Raw genomic sequence first — 27694 nt, 5'->3', positions numbered from 1 at the left:
AGAGAACACAAGGAACAAATGAGATACATATGAGACTGCTTTGCACACCGTAAGGTGTCCCGCGATCATGGCTGCGGTGCCGAACCGAGGGTCCGGTCGTGCTAGCTTGACTCATTTTCTCAGGAAACAGGCATCTGCCTTGTCTCAGTACTCCTAAGGGACAGCCTTCCCACTTGGCTGGGCAGGGGCTCTGAACCACAGCACATGTCTGTGCACCGGGTCTTCCCGTGATGCAATTACCATGACACAATTACCGTGATGCAATGCAGGGCTGACATGATCGGAATCAGTCCGCAGACAAGCAAAGAAACCTTCGGAGAGGTTCAAGCATGTGCCAAATCCCCGGCAGACCTAAATACGTGTTTGTCTGCCTGGCTTCTAACGTACTCTCACTCTGTGAACCGCTCAGAACACCTGGTTGTGTGGCACAGAGGACAGAAGAGTGACTGGCCTGCAAATCGTGGGGGCCCGAGGGGCAGATCAAAGGCCCTGTGCTAGCTCAGCCCGGCTGCCTGGCACCTGTACTTTTGGCCCTCTGGGACTTTCCCCAAGTCTCCGAGTTGAGAAGCACTAGAAACTTAGAGGAGAGCTCTGGCTGCTGGGTGGGGGTTCTGTGAGAGCAGCTGGGGAAGGGGAGAGGAATTCAGACATTCCACCTAGAAGGGCAGCGTCCTTGGGCAGAGTCCTTGCTTGTCTTGTTCTCGGCTCTACCCCCAGCACCAGGAGTGCTGAGAAGAGAACCCCGCATCAAAGAGGCACCAGGCTGTCTGGATGGAGGAAAGGCTTCCTTACTTCACGCGCCTGGCTCTTTGGAAAGTGTCTGTGTGGGAGGGGTGAGGAGAGGAGAGCTGGGCGGGCACCCTGACTGCTGGGACCAGACACCTACACCAGCCACGTCCTGGGAACAGTGCTGGAGGGGAGCCTGTGTCACCATCGGCTAGATGAGAGGATAAACACCCTGCGGCCACGACCCTGGCCTCTGGGATGAGCTTTTCATGAACAAGTGACACCTCTGTGTTATGTTGTCTCAAAAACTGACATCAAGTGTCCTGCGTGTGTCCATACTGTCACGTGTGTGATGACAGCAATGGCCCTAAGTTTAGGCATGACCCACATGCCATAGGCCTAGGAGGGGACATGCAGGAGGACAGAGACCATGTGGGTATGCTCAGATACCGCCTGAGGTCCATGGTAACCGGAGATCCGGAGTCCCCAGCAATTTTCCCAGGTCCCAGGCTTTTGTGTGGGTACATTTAGGATCAGAGGTAGATCTTCAGGAATGAACCAAGGGCTTCTGAAGGGGAACATGGAATCCACAAGCTCTCCCTTTGCCAGGCCTGGCCCTGCGACATTTGCAGCTCACCCATCGACCTCAGCGGTTTGCCACTCACCAGAGGGACAACTCTCTGGGCAGATCGATGGGAAAGTTACATTCTCTGAAAGTAAATAAGGCCCTCGGTGGAGGAAAAGTCTTCTCTTTTGCCTGAAGCTGTTCAGTTTTCTTGGGATTTGGATACTATCTGGGATGAGACAATGATTTGACACCAACCATGAAAACCAGGAAGAGGAAGAGATTTTAAAGGCCAGCTCAGTAGAGAAAAACAGACCCTCTCCAGATTAAGATGCTGTGTTGTGAACAAACATGGGCTTCTCAATTCCTGCATCGAGATGCTCCTCTGAGAGTTCAGGATGGCACAGGGAGGGTCGGAGAGGGCTGAGGAAAGGGGGATGAGGTTGGAGGCAGATGCATCTGTGTTGTCGGGATGGTGTGAGTGTGTGTGCTAGCGCGCACTCATGGGGCCACAGCTGGGCCTGCGTCTCTAGTCTATCAGGGCACATGGACAAGGGTGCAGAGGGCTGTGTGCCTAACTGCATGGCCATCTTCTGGGTATAACCACGGTGGAGACTTGATGTGCGTTTTTGGAGTGTCCCAGACAGACATCCTCCATGCCCATCCTGGGGGATGCTGCTGTGGACTTAGTTCTCTCTGCTTGTGAGACATGTCAAGACCAAAGAGCATGGCAAATAGGTTCTCCAAACCAAAAAGTATCCAGATACAAGAAGACTCACAGTGGATGAGGAGGAGGTACTCCGTGTGTGGTCTGATCGGTGCACGGGCACTGAGTGGTAGACAGTGTCTGGGGTATTGCGGTGATGACTATGGCAGAATGTGACCCAGGGGCCTTTCTAACTCGCCAGCCCACTCAGAGGAAGCATTCAATCAAAAATCATGCCCACCCCAGCACTTACTTTAATGACCTAATCTTTCTACCTATCTAAACAGCAGGGCAAATCTGAGACATAAATGAAGCTGTGGAGGGGGACTGGACCCCTCTCAGGATGGGCAGACCCTGGGCAGCCCCTCAGGGGACATGGTTGAACCTTGGCCAGGGCTGGGCCAGACAGAGCTGCCCGTGCCCCCTGCATTTTCTAGCAGAGCCAGTGGGAAGTGGGGTGAGCACCTCTCAGGCCTCCAAGGGCCTGGCTGGCCTTGCTGACCATTCCCCATGTGACCCAGGGCTGGCCAGACTGTGAGAATTCCGTCATTCTGTAAACAGAGGTGTGGCGAGTGAAAGGTTTCAACATTCCTCTCCAGTTCCCCCTGCTGTTCCCAGTTGTGGGCTAAGTGGTGGAGAAAGCAAGTGGATGGAGAGAGGCGTTCAGTGTTGGGCTCAGACAGTTCCCAGAAAGGCTGTCCTGGCTTGCTCGGTTGGGGAAGCCTGAAGTGGGGAGGCTAGAGGGAATGAACCTATGACCTATCTCCAGAAGACAAATTTCACTCAGTGGGACATGTGGTAGGCCACACAGCCTTCACACAGAGCCTCTGAACGGGGCAGCCTGGGGAGCAGGGGCCACAGTGCCGCTAGGGGCAGTTCAGCCCTTTGGCTGCTCTGCTGGAAGCCCCAGCAGACCGGCACACCTTCCCTCCCCAGCCCTGGCCTTCCTAATCCATTCCCTCCTATAGACAGGGTGAGCCCGCTCCTGGAGTTAGCCCAAAGGCTACAACGTTGCAGGGAGTACAGACCTCAGTGGAAAAAGTGACCGCTGCTCACAGAGCCGAGGCAAAGACAGGAGGCTACGTGGCCCCAGCCCCACCCTGGGGGGGAGGGGTGGGCAGGACCAGGCATGACTGACCACAAGTAGGAGGCTGTCGGCAACCTAGAAAGTCAGACACACATAGAGGCCTGCAGCCCTCTGGGGCCCTGTGGAGAGAGGCAAGCTTTGTAGGAGCACTTGCCACCTAACATCTCTGGTCCTTCATTTTTGAATGTATAAAATGAACACATCACATAGATAACTTGTATCATACCTACCACAGACGTACCATCATTCAAATGAAATTATAAAATCACTAGCCTCACAGTTCCCAAACTGTGTTCCAAGGCACCCCATGGCCCCACCATGAGCTACAGAGGAACCATAGGATGCTTTAAATTTTCTAGGGAAATGTGGTGAAGTCTGTTATACATCTTGTAAAATACCTGTACCAAGTCATTTGGACTTAACTTCTTAGTAAACAGAACTTTTAGATATTTCTTCCAATCTAGGAGCACTGTGATAAAAATCACGGAGACACTAAGGATGCCGTTAAGAAAGTTCCAGAACCCCTTTCAGCTCTGAGCTCCTCAAAGGCATACCTTATTTACCTCTGTGTATTTGCTACTCTCATAAAAAACAAACAAAAAATGGGTGATCGGGTGGCTCAGTCAGTTAAGCACCCAATTCTTGATTTTGGCTCAGGTCATAATCTCCGGGTGGTAAGATCAAGCCCCGCGTCGGGTTCCACACTCAGCATGGAGCCTGCTTGGGATTTTCTCTCTCCCTCCCTCACTCCCTCTTCTCCTGATATCTCTCTTAAAAAAAAAAAAAAAAATTAGAAAAACAAACCAAAATATTCAGCCCTAAAGTTGGCAACATTTGTGAAGGAAGGAGAGAGGGACAGAAGGAGGAAGAGCAGGAAGAAGGAAGGAAATTAATGGAACAGAATGTATAACTGTAGCCTCACCATATACTCTGTCACTGATAGGCGTGGTATAACTGATCAAAACTGAACAAGTGAGAAATCGTCTCCCCTTCCTCTTAGGGAAGAGATCATCTCCCCCTCCTCTTAGGAGGCAGGGCTCATCTGATTTTCTTAAAAAAATACTCAGCTGCATGACCTCTCAGATCTGAGCTATGCCCTTCCTAGAACCAGTGTATGTCACTGAAGCCAGCAACACGGTGCCGGGGGGACTTCCAACAGCACAGGTCACTAAACTGCGCCTTACTCATATCTCCCGTGGGCTCTCGATCTGTGTCCTTTATCAGCATTAACAGACTGAGCACATGACCTTCTCCCGTCCCCTGGCCCCATCCATGGGCAAAGAGAAATCCAACAAAAACCAGGCCAAAACTTACCCGTGGCATCCTTTTTCTCGGAAATGTGAGGTTGAGATAGTTATGAGAAATGGAGGATTTGGCCAAACTGAGGTCAGCATTTTCTCCATAGTTTTTGCCCCAAGAATCTGTTAGGAAATAAAAATGGGACGGCGATCAGACCTTGCCACCACTACCCCAGGGCTCACGGGGCGTCACTGCTATAAGATCCCTCCAAGTAATTCCCTCACCCTCAACTACAGATATGAATGGGCTGGGAAGGGGGCCCAACAGTGACCTCCCAGTCACAGGGGCAGACCTTCGGCCTCATATGGCCCCTGCCCCACATGCCCACTCACACACACAGGTCTGGGTGGGTGGGGGCCACCCTGGTTTGGCCTCCAAGTGAGAGGGAAGGCAGGGGCCGGCCTGAAAACATTAGACACTGGTGTGGAGAGCAGCCAGACATGGGCACAGGGCGGAGATGGCCCAAGGGCACAGCGAAGCCTGCCCCACAGAAGGGCCTTACCCACAGGCCTCAGCGGGGTGGCCCGGAAGAGCTCGTAGAACTTGGAAAGGTACATGACCATGCTGAGCTTGTCGGGCTCCTGGGCCGACGCCATCTCCTTGCCCGTGGTCACCGGGGGGATGCCAAACTCACGCTCGGCCACGTCAAATGCTAGCTGGTTGTTCTCCACGGCATCATCTTCATTCAGAGAGTCGAAGTTGCTGGAGAATCAAAACGAGGTAAAGTTCAGGCACAGGAGACAGAGGTGTGAAGAGCTGAACCAGCTTCCCTGTAAGGAGCCCTGTGGGCAACATTCTGCTGGGTCTCAGCAGGTGGGGAGGGGTGAAGGAGCTGTGACCCCAAATCCCCCCAAATCTCCCCACCCACTGCTACCTTCCCTGCACTACCCCACTGCTCCCCCCACCCACGACTGCCCAGGGAGGCTCCTTTTCACTTGGAGTGGGGACCAAATCAGATTTAGGCCATGTCAATGTCTTTGCTGCCTGGGCTGAAATAATCAGAAAATAATTTACATCTTTGGAAAACGTATAGCTATTTTACTTTTAAATAGTTCCTTTATGTGCTTGTGCTTTTAATTATAAAAGTATATGGCTATCTTGCATTAAAAAAAAAAAAGAATCAAGGGATCTACAACATACAAAGTAACAAGCAAGCACCCCATCCCCTTCTTGAGGCAGCCTCATCCCTAAAGGTACCGACTGACAACCTCTGGTGAGTTTCCTTTCAGCCTTCTGGATGAACATGCTCCTGGCTGTGGTTACTCTGCAGCTGGCCTGAATCCAACATTAATACATGTATGGGACCTTCAACATCACAAAGTGTGCCCGATCTTCCTATCGACACTGCCATCATTCCCAATTTATAGACAAAAAAACAAACTCAGAGAAGCTAAGTGACCTGCCCAGTGCCGCACAGCTAACTGGTCTGCATCTCAGATCTAATTCCCTTGACTGTAAAATCCTCAAACTGGTCCCCAGAATGAGGTCTTGCCCGTAATTTCTCTCTGATGGGGAAGCACCTGGTGTGAATGGCAGGGATGTGGGGACGAGTGCAAGCACAAAGCCGGGGCTGCTTCTGCTCCTGGTGTGTTCGGAACACAGGTCAACTGAGCTGCTGACAGCGATCAGTGCAAACAGAAAAGAACAAACTCAAGAAAAACTCAATCCAAAGATGTATTTTGAGCCAAGATTCTGCCTCCAGCAGAACCCCTCGTTGCCCTCGTCTCCAGGGTCCCCCCGGGGCACGGAGGCCTCAGCAGGTACAGCCTGCACCCCCGACTCACATCAGCTCAGGCCGGAAACGGTGGATGATGGCACACAGGGCCAGGCCGCTGCGCCAGGATGTGGTCAGGTCAGTGACCTCGACGTGCTGGTAACCCTCGGTTTGCTGCTGGCACCAGGTTAAGAGCTTGCTGGGCCGGATGTCTAGCTCTGCAGCAGGGAGAGACAGACAGTGGTGGAGAGAGTCCTGGAGCAGGTGTGTCGGAGCTGCTTCTTGAGGAACGTCGAGGGAGTCATCAGATAGAAGGCGGCACTCCAGGAAAACAGAAGAGGGCCGTGCCATGGGAAAAATCTAGAAAGGCCTGGCAGGCTGTACACAACAGGGGCGGCAGTGGTGGTTCATGTGGGAGGGGAAGGGAGGGTAGGCTGAGAAGGCTGGATGCCCAGCAGTGGGGAGGAGCCGGTATCTGGGCAGGCAACAGAAGCCTGAAAGTCCTCTCAGCAGGATGGTGACCCGAGCAAGGCCATACCAATGCTGGAGAGTCATTCATTTAACCATCCCCTCCCTCCACTAGGAAAAAAGTGCAGCACATGCGGCCTGTTATCTGGCTGGGGAGACAAGATCTCCATATGGGAAACAACAGGGAAGGAAAAGCAAGGCCCAGTGAATCAATTGCACAGTTCACTTTCATGCCCTATGTGCTTGACACATATTCACGCCTTTACAACCAATCTGAGGTTGATGTTGTCCTTGTCCCGGTTTTACCGATGAGGAAACGGAAGGACAAAGGAGAAGTGCCTGGCCAAGGTCACATGGGTCATAGCAGCAGAGCTGAGTGGGCTGCCGGGCCTGGGCCCCCAAAGCGTTCCCCAACCCTATACCCCTGCAATCTGGCCAAGGACCTGGGGCAGTGGCTTACCCCTCCTGGAGAGGCTCATGGATCTCCTCACCGAGCCCAGCCTCTCGAGAGGGCATGGGTGCAGCTCCTTAGTGATGTACAAATGCTTCACCTACAAGCCAAAGAGACCACACAGCTGCCCATGGGTATCTCCCCAAAGCTGGTCTCGGGGCCAGCCCTACTTCGACTCTGTGTCTACCAGCCCTCTGTCGCTGGAGGGCATGACTTTGGGCAAGAGGTCCTGGGGAACGTGAGATGCTGAGCAACGGACCTCAGCTGTCCACCCAAATGCGGGGGGACTCAAGTGTAAAAGCACGAGACTGGCTGATTCTACAAACATCACACTGTTCTTTGCGCTGTTGCCAGAAGTTGGTGGCTGTGGGTTCCTGGGTCAATGGGAGGAAATGGGACTGCAGAACGGGGAACTGAAAGGACCTGACAGTTGGTGGAACCTGACAGTTGGTGGAGCAGACTCTGCCAAGAGGTGTGCTTAGCGACCCCTACTCATGGTGACAGGAAACACGTCAGCGTGTGCGCAGATGAGGACAGATGCTCCCTGTGTTCTAGTTCTTTCCTGCAGGCTAGAGAGATGCTGACTCTCTTGTCTCTCGTGGCTCTCCTAGAGAGAGGAACTGGTCCCACAGCTGAGCCAGGAGTTATCAGCGGCCTCAGCCCTAGGGATGGGCCCAGATTTTCCATGGCCTCCCACCTACCGGTCAGGGCAGGGTGACCCAGATGGGGCCTAGGGGAGGACTTACCTGATGGGGCCGGACACAGCTGGAGTTAAGATTTGGGTACCGTGTCCCTGGGTCCAGTGTGTACTGCTCAAAGTTCTTGTTGATGTTCTCCGGAGTGGTCTGAGGTAACAGTCGGTAGAGACTCTCTCTAGGATGAGGCAGAGCCCGGGGGTCAGGGACTGCTCTGGCAGCCGCATGCCTTCATCCCCCCAAACTCCTTCCCCTGCTCTTAAAGGTTTAGATGTGTTTGTGTACTTCTTCTCTGCAATGCCTGGCCCCCGTGGTTCCTGAGACTCACACAGTGGGAGACAGTCAAAGGACTAGGGAGAGGGGGTGGGACGAGGTCCAGCAGCAGTGATGCTGGCCTCCTTCCCCGAGCAGAGGGCAGGGACACCAGAGCTGGCAGCTGAGGGACCTGTGGTTTTGCTAGAACCTCCATTCAGCCATGCTGCCTCCTGTGGCCTCCTGTCCCCTGTGACCACAGGCCTCCACACCCAAGACCCGCAGAGGCCAGTCCCCCTTCCCCGCCCCACCTGCCAGTCTTGATGTCTTCCAGTCCACCAGCTGTTACAGCCACGTGGCCAGCAGCAGGGGTCTGGGAGGGAGCCCAAGGTCTCAGCAACAGCAGAAGAGGCCTGAGAGATCAGAAGCCCAGGCAGCTGAGACTTCCCCTCAACCTCTTTCATCTCACAGTGACCTGGCTGTGTTGGGAACCCCAACTTTGGGGCCACTCCAGAGCAGGATTTCTCTTTTGCATTCAGGTCCTAAGGTCCTGGCCCCAAGAGAAGTCACTGGAGGAGGCAGAACCTAATACAGAAAGTCTCCCTGGGATCCTGATGATCAAATCAGGCCACATGTGAGAAGGACAAGAAAGAGCACAGAGGCTTCAGGTTCATCCAGGAGCCGCCTGATGGCCAGCCCTGCTCCCTTCCTGTCCAAGCTGTGGAACCAGCATGCCCTGCCCCTACCCACCCCCACGCCCAGCTGGAAGCCCGGCAGCAGTACTCACCTTTCAGCAAGCAGCTCCAGGGGAGGGGTGCCCTGATCCCAGCTTTTTACCATCCAGGCTGTGTCAAATGCCGCCAGGAAGCCCCGGGCACAACCTGTGCCCATGGGCCAAAATGGCTAGAGAAGAAAACATGCAAAATTCCAGTTGGTTCTCGTGCCTCCCATCCCACTCCCCAGGCTGCTATCCCGTTCTCTCAAGCACTCAGTGTTTGCCCAGCCCGTGGGAGGCACGGGAGTGAGTGTGGGGCGACAGGACAGTCCCCTAGGATTTAGCACGAACACGTTCAGCTATAGCAGCAAGTCACACATAAAAGGGGCTGTGTCCCACGAATGGAAAAACTGCCAGGGGTCGGGGGTGGGGAGGAGGCTCAAACAAGGCACAGGCAAATGCCCCCCACCCCATCCCAGGGAGATGGAAATTGGGAAGGCTTCACAAAAGAGTTGCATTTATGCTGATTTTAAAGAATGGGTAGGCTTCTAATCTTGATCCATTCAAGAGCAGCAGCGTGGGCAAAGGCCTGGTGGAGGCCTGGAGCAGAGTAACAGGAGGGAATGCTGAGAAGGGAGACAGTGGGGTTGGCGGGGGGGGGGGGTGGTGGCCCACACACCATGGTAAGTGAGGGCTGGTCCGCCAAGCTAAGTTCCAACTGACTGTCCCCTGGGCACCCAAAGCATGGTTTGGAATTTGACTCTTACTTGGGATAAATAAACATTTTTTGGTTACTGCTTACTTTAAAGATAAAAATGTAACCCTGCTGAAAAAGTTGGTTCAAGCTAAGGATGCTTGCAGATGCCGATGCTTTGGGCAGCATTCTGAGTTGGAGGCCATGGAGGGAAACCGGACTTTGGGGCCCACATGTCTTTTTGTCCCCTCTATGATCTCCCTGTTGCAAGGCCCCAGAGATCTCCCCTTGTGAGGAAAAAGTTGTGGCCCAGCTGAGGGGGTACACGTTCTGAAGAGACCTGCCCATGCAGGACAGAGTAGGGCTGACTAGTTTCCTACTCTGACAAAGAGGTCAGCGCGAAGAGCCCAGAAGTGTGGAGAGGAAGACACCATGAGCTCCTCTGGGTCTGGTGAAAGGGCAGGCCAGGTGCAAGCTGGAGGCCAGGACAGCCTGGCCAAGTCCGGCCCACTGGCAGGGAGCCCGTCCTTCCCCTGGCTGTGGGAGAGCAGATGCCACTGGCCACACCAGAAATCTGTCTTCTACCAGGAACAGGGTGGTTCCAAACACAGATGCTACCTCGAGCAAGCTGTCGCCCACCAGGGCCACGAGGAGCTGGTGGGACTGGCGCTCGCGCACCAAGGCGGCATTCTCTGAGGCGTACATAGAGGTGAAGTCGAACATGGCCACGTCAGGCTGCCCGTAGTGGTTCAGAGCAAAGTCTAGTGATGGCAGCTGATAATTGGTGGCGAAATCTGCGGCCTCGCGGGCGTAGGAAAGCAGGTTGTCCTGGTTCACGTTCTCTGCGCACAACAGCATCTCTGTGTCGATGTAGTCCTGGGGAGAGAACGAGATTGCAGTGTGGGAATCCACCCCCGTAACGGGCAACCGTTCACACCCACATCTTTGCAAAAGAACTTGGAATGGTTTTGTACAGCAAAGCTAAGCAAAACAGAAACTCAGGGCCAAAGGAATCAAGAGGAACGAAGTCAGTCATCTGTCAGGGTTGACAGAGCTGTGATTACGCCTCACACTTGGCTTTGAGCTTCCTGGCATCCAAGGCAAAAGGGAAATGTGATCTATGGCACTGCTTTCCTTATCAGAAAGAAGGAAGCGTAGACATTCCTAGGGGAGGAAATTTTTTTCCTGGCACTAAATTCTAAAAGAACTATCTCACGTCGGAATTTTGATAGAGAACATAGTGTCGTAATAACCAGCTTACTCAATAGTGGTCTTGTGGTAAATACAGAAGATATTTTACATGGCTGGTTCTTGTGATAACTTTAAGTACAATTAAAAGATGAGAGAGCAAATAAGAAATAGTGATTTCATAGCAGACTAAGCTAAGCTAATATGATCCAGACATGCTACATTTGGTGGTCAAGCAAGACCAGAAAAGGCATGAATGCTTGGCAGAGCTCTCAAACCTTCCCTCCAGAATCAGCTCTCTCTTTTCTTGAGAGGCTAAGGGCTGCTCAGGGCTCTGCTTTGCTCTTAAAATGTAAACTGTCACACTCCTTGCTAAAAGGAGGAGGGCCGTGGCTTAGAGGGGCAGGAGATTCATTCCTGACAGACGCCGGCGGTGACCTGCAGGACATCCCCCAGAGTCTAATCTGCTCATCATACGTCTAAGAAACTAGAAGGCTTTCCTCCCAAAAGGTGACACAGAAAGTGCAGATCCCAAGGTGGGGCAGGGGCGTGGGCGGGAACCAGTATGTGAGACTAACACAGGCCTCGGGGTTATCCACAGCCCGAGCTCAGATTCCACCTTCGCTTTTCACTAAGCAAATGTGGGCAAATTACTGAACTTCTCTGAGTTTCCATTTTCTCATTTCTCATTCTGGGAATAACAAAATCTACTTCACACAGTGAGGACCGAAGGAAATATAGACATAAAATTCCTAACCTGACTCCTGGCACATGGTAAGTGCTCAGTAAATGGGAATTTCTGTCCCCTATAATTTATGATGGCACAAAACATAAATGTATGGTGAAGTACGCTTCTGGACCATTCCTCACCCACATACCGACAGGAGCATTTAGAAGACACAGCCACATCAAGAAATACAGTGACCCACTGTGTCAGTTTTCCTAAGAACCAGGATTTCAAATACCTTGCTCCAGAAATTTTAACAGGCTCACACCAAACTACGTCACCCAGATCGTACCCAGCACTGGCCTGGGAGCCCTGTGTCGGGTTGTGGCGTTCAGGTTGGAGCTCTTGCTATTCACGTGTCCTTTCTCACACCTGTTCCTACAGTCACATGACCAATCCCCTCCCTTAAAGGCGTGGAGAGGAGACGGGGATGGAGAGGTCTTGAAAATACCCTTTTTCAGAGCATGCTGTAGGTAGGCTGGCTGATCAGTGAGTGTGAGTACTGCACAGTGAAGGTCGCTGGTGCTGGTGGCCCAGAGAGGAGCATGTGTTGGCCTGGGAGCCCACCTGCCAGGACTGCTGGGTGGAGCCACGGGACCTTGTTGGGCAGGAAGTTCCAGGGGAGTAGATGGATACAGGAGCAGGACCACAGGGATGGCGTGAGAACAAGGACAAGGGAGAGAAAGATGGGGATGGGGCCCTATGGAAAGTGGGCAGGCCTGGAGAAGGCGTTTTAAATTAAGACAGAGGCAGGAGAATGAGGGTGGGTCCCATTTTCCACAGGCACAGGTACGGAAGAGAGGCTGTGTCCTAGGCAGAGAGGAGGGCCCGTAGAGGGAGAAGCATCAAGAATGGCCCAGGTGGGGAATCGGACAGAACAGCTGCCCCATGTACTAAGCTGAAAAGAATGCTGGAGACGGGAAGAGGTCAGGCAATGGCTTCCAACGAGGGTGGGTTCAGCATTTGGAGACCAGCTCTGATGTGTGCTCACCTTGCCCATTGGCAACGGCACTCCCTCACACAGTGGCAAGGACAAGCCTGCTGCATCCGGGAGTCCCAGCCTGTATGTATATGGCCCAGCAGAGGCAGGGCCCGGCAATGGTCCACCCTCCTCGTGACAGAGAGCAAGAAGGACAGAGCTGGGAGCCCGGAGACATGGTTTCTTGAGGAGAAACTTCACTCTCCCTTCAGGAGCCATGGGAAGCCCAGAGATCAGCAGGAATAGATGGGGAAGCAGGTCAGTCAGTCGATACACTTTCACTCAGCACCTCTGTGTGCCTCTTGGAAGATGCTGACCCATGCAGGGAGAGAAAGTGAGAGAAGACTTGCCATTCCTCTGGGAGCATGACAAGAATGTTAATTTGAGTGGCTCAGGGTAGATGGACCAACTCCCAGCTATGCAAATGCCACAGAGCTTGGCTGGACACGGGGAGACTCAAGACCAGAACTCCTGAACCAAATGGCCATCCAGCTTTCTCATGTCCGGCCTGGGGCCTGTAATTTCTAGCCAAGAATTCCTATCTTATACCTAGGGGGCCCTGCAGCACCGGCTTGGAAGATGCCCCCGGAATCTGTGAGGAGAAGAAAAGCCTTGGTGAGGACCCCCACGAGCCTGGGATCTGCTCCCAGCTCCTCCACAGTCATGATGGATTCACAGTGAGTCACGCTGGCCCACCTGTGCCGTGACGGAGAGAGGGGAGTATGCAGGGGCTACGACAACTGTCAAAGAGTTGAGTCACTGTGAGCAACGTGTCATGGTCTGGACAAATGCCCAGGGATGCCCTGAGGGAACCTTAGTACCCAGAGGCTGGAGTACTCAGCCAGTGAAATAGGAAACCCATGTCGAACTCTGCCTGATGCCCTAGGGTTGGTGTGTGGGGCCGACAAAGCCCTCCTCCGTCCCTCCTTTGCAGAGATGCCCACCATGCTTATAGCCTTGGACACCAAACAGTCCTTCACTATCTGCCACAGGCTTCCCGAGGGACAAGGCAACTTCGGGAGGGATGCCTGTGGAGCAGAGGGAAGAAGGGGACCCCACCTCACCTCCCCCAGACTGGGTCAGCCAGGGAGTACCAGACGTTGAAACCCATCACTCACACATCTACTAGCTGTGCCCAGTCAGCCTCCTGCACCCCCCCATCCCACCATTCACAGCCTCCTGTCTGCAACTCAGGCTCTGAGCAAGGAGGCGGCCCAGGGGACGGCTGGGTTACTCATGGCACCCGGCCGGCAGCCAGCACAAAGTGGCAAGAGGACAGACGTTCATCTCCGACAAGCAACAGTGAATGGTCACCATGCCGCCCAGGCTGCTGGCTGACACCTGTAGAGCAGGCTGACTTCGGACAACAGGATCCCTATCTTGAGGTACCAGGCAGCAGCTGGGGCAGGAACAGAGGCTCTGGAAGGGTTATAAACTTGCCCAAAGAAGCTTCCAGTTCAGGGTCCCCAACTCCAAGTGCTTTCTTCCAACCCAGTGCTCTTTTGAAGATGCAAAGGCAGGACACAGAGGCCAGGAAGCCAACAGGACAAAAAAGCAGGTATCCAAACCAGACAGAAGTTACACAGGGAATCCATAACCCCCCTAGATGGTCCGGGCACTGGGACAGCTACTCTGTACATTCTCTCATTTACTCCTGCAAACAACCCTCAGAAACCATTATTCCAAGTCTCCGGAGAAGGAGACTGAAGTTCAGAAAAGCTAAGCAGCTTAGTCACAGTCCTGAGTTAATCCGCCACAGAGCCAAGATTCAAGTGGAGCCTTTCTGACTGCGAGAAGAGACAGCTCCGTGCCACCCCCATGACAAGAGGGCCACCAAGGGAAATTCACAAGCGCATGCATTCTCAGTGCCCCAGTAGAACAAGGAGCCCCCACTGGCCTCCAAATGACATGGGACCTCTCCAAAACAGGGGCAGGGTTGAGAGAGATGTGGGGAAGGAAAAGACCCCACTGATCTCTTGGGGGCAGAGGCTTACACAAACATCTGGGTGCGGGTCTCAGCCTGGCTCTCTGCAGGAACACGTCTGCCCATAGTGCTGTGGGCTCCTTCATCCAACGCTCACACCACAGCACGGAGGAGGAGAGCGGTGGGCGGTGGTTCCTTCCCGCCTCCCCACCCCTTGCTCTTGCACATGCTGGGTCGCAAAGGGAAAGAAAGGACATGGCAGCCAAGAGATACGTACATTAATGATGACACCTTTGTCAAGCAGGCTCTGCTTCTTGGCGGTCATGACAAAATAGTGGGTGCAGTCCTTATAGTAAACAATGTTCTCAAGATCAATCCCTGTGAAGAGAAGCGTGCATGGACTCAGTCTGACTCCCGCAGGGCCTCGCCCCAGCACAGGTGTCATTACTTACCTGCATGTATTTACGTTAGGCAAGGTTTTAAAACATACAAGCCCAGAAAAGATAACACTGAGGGCTAGAATTTCCCCATCTCCACACAGCTAGCTTTTAGCATACCACTAAGACACTGTTTGGGGGTTGTTGTTTTGTTAAGATTTATTTTAGAGAGAGGGAGAGAGAGAGAGCACATGCCCGTGGGAGCAGGGGGAGGGGCAAAGGGAGAGAGGTAATCCTCAGGTTGAGTCCTCTGTGAGCTAGGAGTCTGACACGGGGCTTGATCCCAGGACCCTGAGATCAGGGTCCAGACTCTACAGTCGGCTGTTCCACCAAATGAGCCACCCAGGTGTCCCAAAGACACTATGTGTTTTTTAAAATTAAGATATTATTGATATATAACATAGTGTCAGTTTAAGGTGTACAACATGTTCATTTGATATATTTATATACTGCAATATGATGAAAACACTTTAAAAAAAGAAAACCTCAAAGTCTTCAACGGCTGAGGACCTGTATTTTCAGGCTAGAGCAAAGTGCTACAGAAGGGCCAAGAGTGGTCCGAGGCATGGCACCAAGCAACAACAGAGCTGGGACTTGAACCCCAGCCAGTCTGATTCCAAGTCCCATCCACCACACCCTGTATATGGCCAGAGATTCAAAAAGCTGGGTGAATTCTTTCAAGACTGTGCTAAGCAATGTTTCTACTATCCCCCTTATGTGGGAGGGAACCCAGATACCCTGGCAGGAACAACTCAGTTTAGAGGCCTGGGTTGTATAGCTTTTCACTTTCCAGCAATTGCCAAAATACTTTATAGACTAGGTTTCTGTATTAAAAAAAAAAAAAAAAAAAAAATGCTGTGAGAGCTTAGCTCAGCGGTTCTCAAAGTGGGGTCACCCTGGCTGGCATCAGCAACACCTGAGAAGCTAGAAATGCTAAGGATCAGGACCGTGCCCTGGATCTAGTAGATCAAGAAACAGAGCATGGGGCCAGCAATCAGCACTTTGACAAGCCCCACAAGGTGATTCTGATGCACATGCCAGTTTGAAAACCACTGGCTTAGCTTCTCCGAAGGGAAAGGAAGAGACTCAAAACTTATCAGTGGTTGACACAGGTGTGCTGGGTAACCATAGGAACCCCTTTATTACTGTTAAGTAGGAAATAGCCATCAATGCAGAAGGGCCGCCCAGAGAATCGGAGGAAATTCATCGTTGTCACTGTGCAAGGGGCACTGTGAAACAATGGCCAAAGGTGACTATCACAGCGAAATTCAAAGGAAACTCATTGAAACATTTGGAAAAACACACACCATGTCCTGTCAGAATCCATATTTGGTGGTTTGTTGAAGTATTTATCTTCTTAGTTTTTGAGAGGAACGGAGGGTTGAACTCATTCTTAAATCGTGCACAAGAACACAATATGCTAGAAGAAAATATTCAATAAAATCGTGCCACGTGGTCAGTCAGAGAGTCGGACAACGGGAACACATCCTCGTGGCCAGGGAGCAGCACAGTCTGCTCAATACGGAATCCCATTCCAAAAAACCCCACTGGCAAGAGTCCAGCAGGAGAGGTGTGCTCTGTAACGGTCAACAGCCGAAAGGCCTCAATCAGGGGCCAGCGCACGTCTGCCACAAAGGGCCAGAAAGTAAGCATTCCAGGCTTCATGAGCCATCGGGTCCACAACCATTCTTGGGGGAGCCGCCATGCGCAGCGACATGCATGACCAGGGGTGACGGTGCTCCAGGAAGCTTTTGTTTATGGACCTGGAAACCTGAGTTCCAGGCAATTGTTGATTTGCCACAAAATACTCTTTTGCTTTCTCCTCGGCCATTCCAAACTATTGAGACCGTTCTTAGCTTGAGGAGAATATGGACCCACATGGCCAAGCACAGTTTGCCAGGCCTCCCATTTGGATGTTTGGGGGCAGAGATGTACAGCCCCTTCACGAGCCATTCTGCAGCCTGCAAAAGTGACCATTGGGGGGATGTGGCTGCAACATGGACAATATTTACAATGCGATGCCACATGAGAAAACCAGAATCACAAAGAGTACTGACACTCTGCTAAGAGCTGGAGCCATGTGGAAAGGGAGGGTACAAGTGGACGGTTACCGAAAAGCAGTATATGGCAATGAGCACTATTTCTGTGCTAGGTGATGCTGAGTGTGGATGATTTATTTTTAGCATAAAAATTTTAGGGGCACCTGGTTGGCTTAGTTGGTTAAGTGTCTGACTCTTGGTTTCAAGCCAGGTCATGATCTCAGGGTCATGATATCAAGCCCCACGTCAGGCTCTCTGCTCAGTGGGGAGTCTGCCTGAGGATTCTTTCTCCCTCATCCTCGGCACCTCCCTTCCCCTCTGGGTCTCCCCTGACTTACACTCTTTCTCAAAATAAATAAAAATTAAAAATTTTTAAAAAATTTATTTAACACTGTTGTCACACTGCCTTTCAAGGAGAGATATAGATTTTTAAATCAGGTTAAAAGAAAAAAATCTGGAATTTACTTAATTGGCAGCAGGGTTTCATCCCTCTTTCTCCTTGCCATGCTTCCTTCTCTCCACCGTCATTGTGACTGCCAGACGAGCTAGTTGTTTGTTTACTGTCCCTCCCCAGAGAGGGGTCTCATTTTGCCCACTGCTCTTTCTCAAGCCCTTGAACAGCATCTGGCCTCAGGCAGGCAATCAACAAGTATTTGTTGAGTAAATGAGTATCTTCAAAAGATTTCAAGGCCCACGTCTAGGGGACAATTGATGCGTGGGGGTGAGTACACATTCCCTGGGTTTCTCTGGATGTTCTTCATGCGGAAGGACACCTGGCACCCTGAACCAAAGCACCTACACTTCTTCAGAGACCCACCCAGGTTGCTGGCTCCCTCCTCAGAAGGCTCCCTAAGGCTCATGCTGCATCAGGCCCAGTCCGATCTCCACATCAGGGTGGTTTCCCTGGGTGTCCATCACTAGACAAGGAGCTACTTGGGGAGCAGACCATGCCAGCCTCAACTTTGTATCCCATGATACTGAATACCAGCACTGAACGGGCCTATTGAGTAAATGCTGAGTAAATATATCTTTATCCATTTTGGCGTACAGCATCCAGAACTTTCCCTCAAGAATCTCTCTTGTCCTTGAAGGAATCTGCCCATTTCTATCCTAAGGAGAAGTCCCTGCTTCCACATAATCAGAGTTGAGTCTCCCAATCCCAAGAGCTGGGAATCCCCGGCATGGACGATGGTTTGGTTTAGAGAAAAGTGAAGGTCCCACCTGTTTCTTCTTTAAGGTCCTGAAAAAATTTCTGGTTGAAGATGAAAGCCACGCCACTAATCTCTTCCACCTTGGCCTCAGCTGTGCTGTTTCTGTTTATGAAGTTGGCGGTGATGGCAATAGCCAACTTCCCACGGAATTCTTTCCTTCTGAACCCTGCATGAAGAAAAAGGGGAAAGGAGAGTCTTTCTTCTGCATTTGGTGTGAAAACTGAGAAAGATTATGGAGGAAGCTGTCCTCAGATGCCTCACAGGCCAGTGAACCCAGAGTTCTGCCTGGAGAACGCGGCAGGTGGACAGGCCAAGTTTTGTACCCCAAGAAGAAACCCATCCCCAGAGGCTTCAGTTAAGGGGACTTTCCCCCTTCCTAAAATCTATAGGACCAATTATTCTGGTGAGGCTTCTACAGACAAAAGGCTCAAGTGATTTTCCCAGCAGGCCCATCATGCTAAAGGCTTGTTAGGCACAGCAGCTAGATATACCCACGATACATGCATTTTGAACTTTTACAATTAAAACTAGGTTGTCAGCGTTTTTTGTGTCCCCCCCCCCTTGAAAAGTAGGATTATGAGATTGAATTCCTGTAGGATGGGAATTTTAACAAATTTTCTATTTCTAGTCTCCAGTGGGTGCTTAGCCCACACTCAGTAAATATCTAATGAGGAGACAGAAGTCCAACTTGTAATTGATTTGATACAGTGATTCTTGGGGTTCCTCTAGTTTTTGATGGCTTACATTAACTTTGATTTTTAATGGTGGTGACACAGAGGATCCCAAGCAGGGGTCACACTTCACTGGAACACCTTCTGCCCATCCCCTTTCTTTCTAGCATCTGGCTATCCCACAGTCCTGAATCTTCCCTCTGCTCCAGACACTACTGTTTACTCTGCTCAACTCAAGGCTCTCATCACAAGGGCAGGCTCTCTGGACATGCCTTTGTCTTCAGCCTCCTCTGGGAACTCTCCCTACATTTGCTCACCACATACTCGGACCTCATGATGATTCCCAAGCTTCTCTGTCAATACTCCCTTTGACTAGAAACTTTGGGGTTTTTTCTCAATACCTCCTCTTTAGTCCATCTTCATTAAACTTTTATTGAAATGGTCAAAAATGGCCATTATTCTCTAGTCTAGTATTTCTTAACTGGGAGTGACTTTGGCCCCCAGGGGCATCTTGGCAATGTGTGGAGACATTTCTGGTTGCTACAACTTGGCGCGGGGCATGGCGGTGGGGGGAGCCAGTTGTGCTACTGGAGCCTGGCCTGGAGAGGCCAGGGATGCCGCTAAGCTTCCTACTGGGAGCAGGACAAAGAATGATCTGGCCCCATATGTCAGTAGGGCCAACATAGAGAAACTCACACTCTAGTCTACTTAGTTGGTGCTAAGCTGCCTAAGTGGCTCTCCTTCTTCTTATCCTTCTTTTCCTGTCCATGAAATGCCTAACTATACTCAGGAAAGTGTGGATTTTGGATTTACAAATATTCAGACTTGCAGTTCTACCCAACCATCAAAATGGCCCCCAAAATTCTAGTAGCACAACATTCAGGTTAACAGCTTAAAAAATCTTGGTCAAATATGGGTTACTGATTGCAGGGGTCTGGCATGTGTAGAGATGGAGGCAAAGAGAGAGGCAAAGGAGTGGGGAAAGGGTCCTGGTGGCACAGCTGGTGGGTAGGACCCAGCTAGGCAGTCCACACCTCTCAAATCCTCCAGCATCAGCTCTCTTTTCCAGGAGTGTGTTCTGTCCTTGGGGGACGTGCCCTCTCCATCAGAAACCGACAGCCTGCAGCCCGCGAGCAGGGCAACTCGAAGAGCAGATCTAGCCGCCAGCCTGAGAGGCCATGTGGGACCACTCCCGTCCGCCATCTGTGGTCTCTTGTTCATACAGTTAGTGCCAATTAGTACAATCTCAGCATCAATTACTCTTTGGGGGAGGGACTAGGGGATTGAAGACATTTCTGGTGGTGGCGCTCTTCTCCCAACCTGATTAGATCTTACTCCAAGAAAACATGTTATGCTTCTAACTTCAGAATTCAGAGAAGCATGGTTCTGCACCCTGAAAGTCTGGGGAAAAGCTCATCTTACTGCCCAGCAATGACTGTGCTTACAAGTTACAGAAGAGATGGGCTCTTCTTGCTGGGGTATTACACGTGACAAAAGAAGGCCACCAAGACTCTAAGAACGGTTGTCTTAGCTGGATGAAGTAAGTGTGGGAGTGCTCAGTACCGTGGACTCACTGACAGGGGCTCCATAAATGCATGCTGACTCACAATTGCCATGGCACTTTACCTTTATAAAGCATTTTTACATATAAGTCCTTTCATAGCCCTCATGACAAGATTCTATTATCTTCATTTTACAGGTAGGAAGGCTGATGGTTCACAGACCATGAACACCTGCGCTCTCGATGATCAGCCTCAGGCCTGGCAGGACAGTCTGCCCTTCTATCAGGGCCACCATTCTGTAGCCCCCTCCCAGTCCCAAGGCCCCCATCCTCAGCTCCAGGAAAAAGGAGTCTTCACCTTCCAGTGTGTTCCTGCGGCCGTCGGCGCCAATGATGACATCGAACTCAAAGTCCGACAGACAGTGGTCCGCAGGGAGAAATTCTGCCCGCCAGCCGATTTCTACCAAAACAGAAAAATGGTTTGAGTTGGCAGAGAAAGGTGGGAAGTCCCTGCAGTGTGGGCTGGGGGAAAGGGGATATCTCTAGGTAAAGGAACCCCAGATAGATCTGCCAGGGAAAGACCCAGAGTTCTCCTGATTCACACTCGCATCTGGAGACCTTCTGGCTTCAGTATCTGTTCAATCCTGGAGAAGGTAAACCAGCAGCGCCCACCCCATGCCTGATTTAACCAGTTTCTATAAAGGCTGAGAGTCTATCAATGGTCCTCAGGCCAGTCCCACTTGAACCCTCTCTGTCTCAGTGCACTCTACCACATTCTCTTCATACTCCCATACAATCCTCCTTGTCCTCCCATTACCGACCAGACCCAAATGATGGATGTGCAGGGTGTCCAGAAACCAGTTCGAATTCCCACTTCATTACACTCAAAATGTTCTGTTGGGCAGCACAGAGCTTTTGATGGGAACACTTCCAGGTAAAACCTTGCTGGTCATCCAGAATTGGGTCTGGGAGAGGCTAAGGGCACACGTATCTCTGGAAGGTCCCTAAAAGATGCTGTCCTGCTACAAAGGTCACTAAACGCCTCTCCTACACTCTGGAATGTTTTGAATGGAGGACAGGAATGGTCAGAGCTCTAATGAGCCCATGAGACTCTGAGGTCTCCGACACGAAGCTACCCAAACCACAAGCCCTACCCAGGCAGCAGCGGCTTTTGGTAAGAGATAAGCTGCAGAGGCATCATGAACAAACTCTTGGACCACAGTGTGCATGAAATCAGCACCTACATGAACATATACTATAAGGAAAAAGAGCAACATGGCTAAATAAGACATTACCCACCACGGGTGACTTCCGTGGTTGGTAAACTATGCTTCAGAAAGGCTTTAAAATAATTACATACCAAATAATATTATGGGCCCTTATTTCATGTTTGTTCAAGAAGCTTCACTTTTTTTTTTTCTTTACTGGATTTTAAAATATCACGTGGGAACAAGTGCAGCCACACGTCCGTGTATGTTCCCATGCGGCCTGAAGAACTAGGAATGAACTTCAACAAACAACTGAAACTAGATCTTCTATCCTAATTACCTAGTACTTCGTTTGTCAAAGTACCACCTCCCACTGACACGGTAACCAAATGATAGGTTTAGTGGCTTAATAACTGCCCTGGGAGGAGAAGAGCAAACCTAAGGTGGCTGCGTTGGGCAGAAAAGGTAAAAATGTCCTTTGATGGGATTATGCCCAATAGCTCCCAACAAGAGTAACTCTTATGGGAACATTCTCTGAGAGCTGCAAATGTGATCTCCACTTGCCAGTATCTGACTTGTAGACATAAGAGGAAGATTATACTGTACTTTGATTTTCTTGATCTTCAGGAGGCTCTAGAACCTTCACGAACTCCACATTCACGTGGATTTCAACTCCCAGCATCAGGGCCACCTTGAATAGGATGAGCTGCAGCTGACGAATGCCTGTTAGGTAGGAAAGGGGAAAGAGAAGAGGTGTCAGCAGCCATGCTTGAGTGCCTCCTGTATGCAGGGTACTCTATAATCGCTCCTCACTGATCTCTGAGCAGAGCAACAGACCAATGATGATCACGACTGAGAACTAGTTATGCGCCGGCCACTCAGCGTTTTCACATTTAACCCTTACTGTGGGATAATTATTCCCATCTTATAGATGAGAAACTGAGGCTCGGCGAGGTGAAGTGACTTGTTCAAGGTCATACAGCAGCAAACTAGAACATGGACCCAGATCTGTCTGGTTCCAAGACTGCGCTCTAGCTTTTAGAAAATGCTCTCAAGATGGAGGCTCTTCCTTTCCTGCCTCCTCCCTGAGAGGGCCGTTGGTCTGACAAGGCAAAGATGGAAAGAGGAGTAAACCTCGAGAGTAATGGCCACAAGTCAGTGATGAAATGGCTCATTTTGTGGGGGACTGGGCCTAAGCCCTTAGCCATCCAGGGTCAGCATGAGGGGGGATTTCTCTCCACAGAGCTGGACTCATGGTAAGTCACCTTGTACCCATTGCCCCAACTCCCCCGATGAGTGTCACTAACTCATCCCTGGTCATTCAGCACACATGGGTCTGTCTCTGAATATTCTACTGTAGAGTGCAAAACTCTCTATTTTGTGGGCTTTGTACACTTAACATTTATTGAGCATCTACAGTGGACCAGGTGCCATGGTAGGTATAGAGACTCAGAACGCACTCTAGTGGAGGAAACACAAGTGGACAGGTGAGGGCAGGCCACCGTGGTCGGAGGCAGGTGGTGGGGGTGCAGAGGAGTGGCAGAACAGGGCTGGAGTTGCAGTCCAGGAAGCCAACAGAGTACCAAATCCCACAGACAGATTAGGGATTATGATGGCTGCAAGAGGCCAGGGCACTTGGGAGTTAGGAGGCTTCCAGGAGTGGAAATCTCAGCGAAAATCTCTTTCACAGGAGGTGGGAAGAAGTCAGATCTCAATGGAAGGAGTCATGGGTGGGACGCACAGACAAAGTCGACAAAGAGTCCTCTCTTTCTACGGTAAATGTTTTGAAATAGAAAAAAATTAAGGTAATAAGAGAGGGTAGAGGGGCAGTGAGGTAAGGGGCAGGAAACCAAGAGGGAGCAGAGTGGAGCTGAGCAGCCTGCTCAGACTCAGACACGGCAGGGAGGGCAGGAAGGGGAACTCAGGTGGAGGCCAGTGCAGGACAGAGAGGGGCTGGCGATGGGAGTGCCCGCCAGTGGCTTCTCCTCCCCAGAGCAGAGGAGGAAGGCCATTTGCTCAGAAGGAGTTTTGGAGTGAGCACATGGGAAGGGGAGGAGGGTGCTGACACAGGACATTTGGGAACTGCTGAGGCGTGCTGGGGGCTGGGGCACAGCTGGGGCTGGAGACCAGCATCTGTCTGAAAGGAAGCCAGTCAGCTCGGGCTTAAAGAATCCGATCCCCCTCCTGCCTGGAAACAGGCCTAGGCACCGGCCTGGCCTCTCCTCTTCATTTCAAGGCTCCTAATCTACCTTGTTCTAACACACAGTAGGTGTTCAGCAAATTCTCCCTGCCTCCCTTCTCACAGCCAATGGAACCGCTCTTAACAATGAGTGCCCCAAATGTCAGAATCTCAGATCCAGAGTCTTGCCAGGGTTTCTGAACACGGGGAATTTTCTGAGAACTAGGGATTAAATGGGAGCCCCATCAATGGGGCAGAGAGGGGCTCCCAACTGGCAGGGAAGGCAGCTCAACAGAGGGGGCGCTTGCAAGGTCCCCTGGTGCCCAGCTCTGCCTCCCAGGAGCGCTCAGTGGGAAAGTGGTGCTCAATGCTGTAGTTCTGATTTGGGCACCAACATACATTCTTCTGTGGGTGGTAGAGAATATTCCTGAAAGCTGACACAGCAAGCAGCCTTCTGGGCAAACCCAAATCTCTTTCCAACAGACTCCTGGAATTTTCTCATCCCAGAGTGGGAATACAGTCTGAGGCCACTGCTGATAGGTTCCCCTGTACCCGTGACTAAACGACACCCAATGTGGCTGACCACTGTCTTCCGTCATTCTTCTGAGCCCCACACCCTTCCCTGTCAGTTCCCGTCCTCATGAGAACATGGCTCTCAGGGCTCTCCTGCCCCCCATGAGTTGAAAGAAGGCAGCTCTGGAACCTGAAGCTGGGGATGCCAGCTGCCTCTTCCTCTTGCTTGCTGTACACCAATGGAGGCCAAGCATTCTCTGAGTCCCTACTACCAGGCAGGCACAGTGGTAAGCACATCACAAACTTGACCTCACCTACCTGACCCTCCAGGGAGGCAGGCATTCATCACATGTGAGGGAGACAAAACTTGGGACTTGCAGAAGGTAAGGAATTTGACCCAAGTCCCACAGCAAATGGGCAAGACAGATTTAGAGCCCGGATCTGTCTAAGCCCTTGAACTCTCCCCATAGTGTTAACCTCCCTGACATTTATAGGACACAGTTTTATATATGAAATGGCTAAAGGCCTCCTCTCCACTCAGCATGAGAGGGAAGTCTGTTCTGCCACAGCCTGTCTGCACAGACCTTGCCTCAAGAGACCCAGGCTGGAGTAACAGAACAGAAGGGCTTGGATGTTCCCCTGAGCATGCTTGACTGCAGGGCTGGCCCAGGGCCTGAAATCCATGTTTCCTACTTCCCCCTCCTTGTCTGGGTGAACCCCTGTCATGATGCCCTCCCTCTTTTTAAAATGCAAGGAAACTTGGTCCAGGGCCTGCCAATTGTGTCATTCCTCTTCTAAACCTGCCACGGTTTTCCCCAGAACCGGCACCACAACGTCCACGTGTTGCTCGACACCCTGGCCCATTTCATGGTTTTGTGTGCCTCCCTCATCTGAACCCCTCTAGCGAGTCTAATGGCTCTGTTAACGTGCAGTTTATCCCTGACAAGATCTCGGTGAGCTCTCTGCGAGGGCAGACCGTGTTACCCACCTCTGATTCTCTTCCCCATATTTCATCCATTCATTCAGCAGAAGTTGACTGAGCACCTACTATGTGTCAAGCACCCCTTTATGCCCTGAGACAATCCGGTGAGTGGGGCACATCACAGGCCCCAACTTCATGGTGCCTACAACTCAGTGGGGCACACGCAGCCCAGACGTAGCATAAGGCACGGAGCAGGGCCTTCACGAAATGTCTGCCGGTTGAATGTACGGACCCCCATGGACGTGTAAGCTGGAACATCCTGGAGACTCAGTGTGGAGATATGTGCCCCAGGGGTTGGCCCCATGGGCTCTACTCACTGATGTGGTCAATGGAGCCAGCGCAGAACTTCCCATAGAACTTCTTGGCTCCCAGGCCCCGCAGGTCATGGATGGTGAAAGGCCACAGGTGCAGCACATTGTTCCTGGAGAAGGTGTCCCTCTTCTCCACCACAACCACTTTGGCTCCTAGGTAGGCAAGTTCAATGGCAGTGCGCAAACCACATGGTCCTCCCCCAATGATGAGACACTGCAGAGGTAAGAGAGGAGAGAGACGTGTGGTGATCTCTAGCACTGTGGACACAAACCCCTTGCCAACAGCTAACGGGTCCACTCAAATGAACCAGCAAGTAGTAAATGAAGCACCAGTTAGGACCTGCCATTCATCCACCCAAGGTACCTCACCTGTGGGCCAAACCAGTCCCCGCACCAAACCCTGGGAAAGACATAGAAGTCCAGGGACTTGGCAGGGAAGCACAGAAAGATACACTTGAGGTTCTGAGTCAGACTAACCTGAGCTTAAAGCCCAGCTCTGGCACTTGACCTCTTAGCTTCCTCATCTGGGAATGGGTATACTACTCTTTCCTCACAGAGTTATCAAAAATAAGACTGGCTTTTAAAAAACTCTGGTGCATCACTGTGACCTCAGATGAGGCAATGGTTTCTTAGATGTGATAACCCTTACACCAGCAAAGCAAGAAGAAAGAGATAAATTGGACTTCATTCCTAAAACTTTTCATGCTTGAAAGGCCACCATAAGAAAGTGAAGAGACAGCACACAGATGGGAGGAAATAGTTGCAAATCATAAATGTGATAAGGGACTAGTAGCCAAAATATGTAAAGAATTTACCAACTTAATAATTAAAAAAAAAAAAAAGATGACCCAATTAAAGAGCAGGCAGATAATCCCCATAGAAATTTTTTCCAAGAAGACATATAAGTGGCCAGGAAGCACTGGGAAAGATGCTCAGAGTCATTAGCCATCAAGGAAATGCAAATCAAAGCCACAATGAGATACTACTTCATACCCACTAGGGTGACTATCATCAAAAAGACAGACAAAAATAAGTGATGGCAAAGATGTGGAGAAACTGGAACCCACATTTGTTGCTGGCAGGCATGTGGATGGTGCAGATGCTTTGGAACAGTTTGGCAGTTCCTCAAAAAGTTAAACAGAGTTGCCAGACAAGCCAGCAACTGTATTCCTGTGCATCAGCCCAAGAGACATAAAAACATACATCCACATGGAGATGGGCACATGAATGTTCATGGCAGCATTATTCATTATAGCCAAAAAACAGAAACAACTGAAAAGTTCATTAGTTGACGAAGACACAAAATGTGGTATGTCCATATAAGGGATGATTCAACTCCAAAAAGGAACGAATTACTGAGCTATAGATGAACCTTGAAAACGTCATGCTAAATGAAAGCAACCAGACACAAAGGGACAGAGACGGTATGATTCCATTTACAGAAAATGTCCAGAATAGGCAAATTCATGGAGACCGAAGGGAGATTAGTGGTTGACAGGGCGGGGGAAGGGCAGTGGGGAAGGACTGCTCACTGCTGTGTGGTTTCTTTTTAGGGTGATATTTTAGGATTCAGTCATTGTGGTGGTGGCACAACTTTGTGAATATATTAAAACCATTGAATTACACACATTAAAAGGGTGAATGATATGGTATGTGAATTAGATATTCATAAAGTACTTACAGGATAAGAAAAAGCTCATATTCAGGAGTTTGGTACACACTAGGGTAGACACTCTCGCTCTTATCACTGAGACCCCGTCCCTGTCTTCCAGGGACTCTCCATCTAGTGGCAAACTCAGGCTTGTGGGGTAAGAAACCAGAACGCTTTGTGGTTGGTTCTACTGGGGGCCCAGAAGAGGAGATGCTGACTCTGCCTGATGAGCTAGAAAAGGCTTCGCAAAGAAGGTCTTTAACAATGATCACTGTCACCAGAGCCTGCATGTGTTGAACATTCACTACGTGCCGGACGCTCAGTTCACATGCGTCATGTGTTTTAGCAGTTAGTACTCCCAGCACATTGGAGAAGGAGAAACTATTATTATCCTCATTTCACGGATGGGAAAACTGAGGCACGACACAGCTAGGTAATGGGCCCCTGGTTTCCCAGATCCAGAGGGACAGAACCAGGAGGCAGGCCTGGGTGGTCTCACTCCAGAGCCCATCATGCTGCAACTATTACTTCTGTCCTACTTCCACCAGGAATAAAGAGAAGAAAGAACACTTCTGCAGAGGGGTCACCCATTCCAAGAGAAAGAAGTTCCAGGTGGATGGAGAGGAGGAGACTTTGGGAGAGGGAGGGGAGGGAGAGGAAAGAGATGAGGTCAGTCTGGAGCCAGGTGCTGAAGGTCCTAAACACCAAGTGAGGGAGTATGACCTTGGCCCCGCAGACACTGGGGCCATGCAAGCAGAGGCTGACAGAACAAGATTCTATACAGGTCCCACACTAGGTCAC

At 51.0% G+C, this 27694-nt stretch overlaps 1 protein-coding gene across 8 annotated transcripts in view; it reads right to left on the bottom strand.

Annotated features, from left to right (window-relative positions):
* The window catches only part of MICAL2 (microtubule associated monooxygenase, calponin and LIM domain containing 2), a 212788-nt gene that overhangs the window by 105564 nt on the left and 79530 nt on the right, over positions 1–27694 (bottom strand). For all 8 annotated transcript variants that reach the window (XM_082683059.1, XM_082683062.1, XM_082683055.1 and 5 more), the window contains 12 exons: positions 25249–25456; positions 21864–21980; positions 20408–20509; positions 17888–18043; positions 14468–14568; positions 9991–10248; positions 8751–8866; positions 7763–7889; positions 7026–7116; positions 6168–6315; positions 4886–5085; positions 4399–4505 (listed from right to left, as the gene is read on the bottom strand). In XM_082683059.1, the coding sequence (XP_082539185.1) occupies positions 4399–4505; positions 4886–5085; positions 6168–6315; positions 7026–7116; positions 7763–7889; positions 8751–8866; positions 9991–10248; positions 14468–14568; positions 17888–18043; positions 20408–20509; positions 21864–21980; positions 25249–25456 (1731 nt within the window). The remainder of the gene's footprint in view (positions 1–4398; positions 4506–4885; positions 5086–6167; positions 6316–7025; positions 7117–7762; positions 7890–8750; positions 8867–9990; positions 10249–14467; positions 14569–17887; positions 18044–20407; positions 20510–21863; positions 21981–25248; positions 25457–27694) is intronic.

This window comes from Mustela nivalis (assembly GCF_964662115.1).
Source record: "Mustela nivalis genome assembly, chromosome: 9".
In the NCBI taxonomy this organism is placed as follows: Eukaryota; Metazoa; Chordata; class Mammalia; order Carnivora; family Mustelidae; genus Mustela; species Mustela nivalis.
The sequence above is the reverse complement of the archived record's forward strand: the minus strand, read 5'-3'. Positions and strand labels throughout refer to the sequence as shown.